Source organism: Chinchilla lanigera, unplaced genomic scaffold, assembly GCF_000276665.1.
Source record: "Chinchilla lanigera isolate Chin_1 unplaced genomic scaffold, ChiLan1.0 scaffold00105, whole genome shotgun sequence".
Taxonomy (NCBI): Eukaryota; Metazoa; Chordata; class Mammalia; order Rodentia; family Chinchillidae; genus Chinchilla; species Chinchilla lanigera.
Window position 1 is genome coordinate 1,546,678 of NW_004955506.1, and position 3,265 is coordinate 1,549,942.

At 55.6% G+C, this 3,265-nt stretch overlaps 1 protein-coding gene across 1 annotated transcript; it reads left to right on the forward strand.

Moving 5' to 3' along the window:
* Actg1 (actin gamma 1) lies at positions 1-2,934 on the forward strand. Its single transcript, XM_013506066.1, has 6 exons — positions 1-226; positions 570-698; positions 785-1,024; positions 1,289-1,727; positions 1,807-1,988; positions 2,093-2,934. The coding sequence occupies exons 2-6, from the start codon at positions 576-578 to the stop codon at positions 2,234-2,236; spliced, it is 1,128 nt and encodes a 375-aa protein (XP_013361520.1). The 5' UTR covers positions 1-226; positions 570-575; the 3' UTR covers positions 2,237-2,934.
* The last annotated feature ends 331 nt before the right edge of the window (positions 2,935-3,265 follow it).

A 3,265-nucleotide genomic window follows, 5' to 3' on the forward strand; every position in this document is an offset into this window, starting at 1 on the left:
CGGGCCGGGTTGGGCCCCCACGTGTCCTGGACGGGCGGGCCAATGGGCGCCTGGCTTTCGGAAAGATCGCCATATATGGACATGTTCTGGGGCCGCGCGCGCCGCCGTTCGCGCGCGCACCCTACTCCCCCTTAAATAGCGGCGGGGGAGGCCGCGCTCGGTCTCAGTCGCTGCCGCCGGCCCGCGCTTCGCTTTTCCTTCTAGCTCGGTTTCTTGACCACCACAGGTAAGCCGCCCGCTTCCCCGCGCCCTGGGTTGGCTCTTGCGCCCCAGCGAGCCACTGTCCTTGCCGGGGAGGCCTGGCGGCGCGGTCCCCGAGAACAAAGGGTGGGCCCAGATCAGCGCCGCGCTGGGGGGAGGGTAGGGTGGGGCCGGCACAGTGCGAGGTCCCCGCGCCTCGGCAGAACGGCCCGGCTCGGACGAGGCCGCCGCCGGTTGCAGACGGTTGTTCGTGGTCCGCCCTGGGGACTTGAGGGAAAAACTACACTCAGGCGGAAGAGGCATTTCGCTGTGGGGCGGCGCCGTTCTGAGGGTGAGGATCCCTTTAAGTGAGTCGCATCTCCGGGCAGATCGCAATGGAAGAAGAAATCGCCGCGCTCGTCATTGACAATGGGTCCGGCATGTGCAAAGCTGGCTTTGCTGGGGACGACGCCCCCCGGGCTGTGTTCCCCTCCATCGTCGGCCGCCCCCGACACCAGGTGAGTTGAGTCCTCCCAGAACCCCATATAGAGCCTGACCTCTCCACGCGCGTGTCGGGCTGGGAGCCTGATAGTTCTCCTTGCAGGGCGTGATGGTGGGCATGGGCCAGAAGGACTCTTACGTGGGTGACGAGGCCCAGAGCAAGCGCGGCATCCTGACCCTGAAGTACCCTATCGAGCATGGCATTGTCACCAACTGGGATGACATGGAGAAGATCTGGCACCACACCTTCTACAACGAGCTGCGTGTGGCGCCCGAGGAGCACCCAGTGCTGCTCACAGAGGCCCCCTTGAACCCGAAGGCCAACAGAGAGAAGATGACTCAGGTAGGGTGTGCCTGGGCCTCCTTCCTGTTTCACAAGTCATTTTTTGCTTCATTCCATTTTCTGACATTCAAGTGTTTCTTTGATATTTCCAGGGTTCTGTTCTTCTGGCATTTCCTCCCTGAAGCCTCCAGGTTTCTAGTTTGCGTTTCTGCCTGTGTTCTGTTCTTTTCTCCACACATCACATTTGTGGCATGCAGCATGTAGCGTGTTGGGCATGGGTGACTGTGGGTTCCTTCCACTGACTGAGACCTCGTTGTTCTCCAGATTATGTTTGAGACCTTCAACACCCCGGCCATGTACGTGGCTATCCAGGCTGTGCTGTCCCTGTATGCCTCTGGGCGCACCACTGGTATTGTCATGGACTCCGGCGATGGGGTCACCCACACAGTGCCCATCTACGAAGGCTACGCCCTCCCCCACGCCATCCTGCGTCTGGACCTGGCTGGCCGGGACCTGACAGACTACCTCATGAAGATCCTGACTGAGCGTGGCTACAGCTTCACCACCACGGCTGAGAGGGAGATTGTTCGTGACATTAAGGAGAAGCTGTGTTACGTCGCCCTGGACTTTGAGCAGGAGATGGCCACGGCTGCGTCGTCTTCCTCTTTGGAGAAGAGCTACGAGCTGCCCGATGGTCAAGTGATAACCATTGGCAATGAGCGCTTCCGGTGTCCAGAGGCACTCTTCCAGCCCTCTTTTCTTGGTAGGTGTCTAGAAGGTCCTCTGCCTCAGCAGGAATGAGTTACTCAGAACCTTGCCACTAAGAGAGCTTTGTCTCCTAGGTATGGAATCGTGCGGCATCCACGAGACCACCTTCAACTCAATTATGAAGTGCGACGTGGACATTCGCAAGGACCTGTATGCCAACACGGTGCTGTCTGGTGGCACCACCATGTACCCAGGCATTGCTGATAGGATGCAGAAGGAGATCACAGCCCTGGCGCCCAGTACCATGAAGATCAAGGTGAGCGCCCACTAGCCTGAGCATCCTTGGTCCATGGGGCTGGGCTCAGAATGTACGGGGGTACTCCTGACACCTGGGGTTCTCATGACCTTTTTCTTCTGCAGATCATCGCCCCCCCTGAGCGCAAGTATTCTGTGTGGATCGGTGGCTCCATCCTGGCCTCCCTGTCCACCTTCCAGCAGATGTGGATCAGCAAGCAGGAGTATGATGAGTCAGGCCCCTCCATTGTGCACCGAAAATGCTTCTAGATGGACTGAGCAGGTGCCAGGCACCTGCTGCATGAGCTGATTCCGAAGTATAATTTGCCCTGGCAAATGTACAAACCTCATGCTAGCCTCACAAAACTGGAATAAGCCTTTGAAAGAAATTTGTCCTTGAAGCTTGTATCTGATATCAGCACTGGATTGTAGAACTTGTTGCTGATTTTGACCTTGTATTCAAGTTAACTGTTTTTTGGTCTATGTTTAATACCCTGTGCATATCTTGATTCATTCCCATAGTCCATGTGGTTCGGTCACTTAGTGGCTGAGTTGAGCACACTTGAGAAATCCGTGGCTAGGCAATCTGGGTGGCCGCAGCACAGAGATCTGTGCAGGGTATTGAGTCAGCTGACTGTTCGAGGATTTCTCAGGCTGGCAGGACTTGGTGAACCAGTTGTGACATAGGTCGTCTTGCTGGTCTAACAGGGTGGAAGAGTCCGAGCCTTAGGGACCCTGTTTCCATCGTCATCCATGTTTTCCCACCTGAACACCGAGGGTGGTTTACTTGCCTTGAGTTGGAAACAGTTTGCATTTACACCTGTAAATTTATTCATTCTTTTAATTTATGTAAGGTTTTTTTGTACTCACCTCTTTAAGATGACAAATTTTGGTTTTCTACTGTGAGAACATTAGGCCCCAGCAACACGTCATTGTGTAAGGAGAAATAAAGTGCTGCAGTACACCGAGGGCTGCTCTTGATTTGGGGGAGACCTGGGATGTGGCACTGGGTGGCTGTGCAGGGGGTTGGGGTTTTATCTTAAGCTTGGTGAGCCCAGCTGGCCATGAGGCTTCTAGAACTTGGCTGGGAGGGTCCCAGGAGTTGTACCCAAAACTGGTCTGAGGAGCCTGGGTATCTGTATGCCAGTTGCCCTTGCGCCCCAAGGAGTATGGTGTTCTCATCCTTTGGTGGGGTTAAGGTGGGATCCCTGAAGGTGAATGCTGCCTGGGTTGAGGGCTCCCCTTGGAACAGATGGGAGGATTTGGAAAGGGGAAAATTGTGTTTTAAGGGACAAGATA

Excerpts from the sequence above, each read along its gene's own strand:
- Actg1 (XM_013506066.1), top strand. The coding sequence starts at position 576 with ATGGAAGAAGAAATCGCCGCGCTCGTCATTGACAATGGGTCCGGCATG. Across the intron at positions 699-784 it reads TCGGCCGCCCCCGACACCAG|GGCGTGATGGTGGGCATGGG; the intron begins GTGAGTTGAGTC and ends TTCTCCTTGCAG. Across the intron at positions 1,025-1,288 it reads ACAGAGAGAAGATGACTCAG|ATTATGTTTGAGACCTTCAA; the intron begins GTAGGGTGTGCC and ends GTTGTTCTCCAG.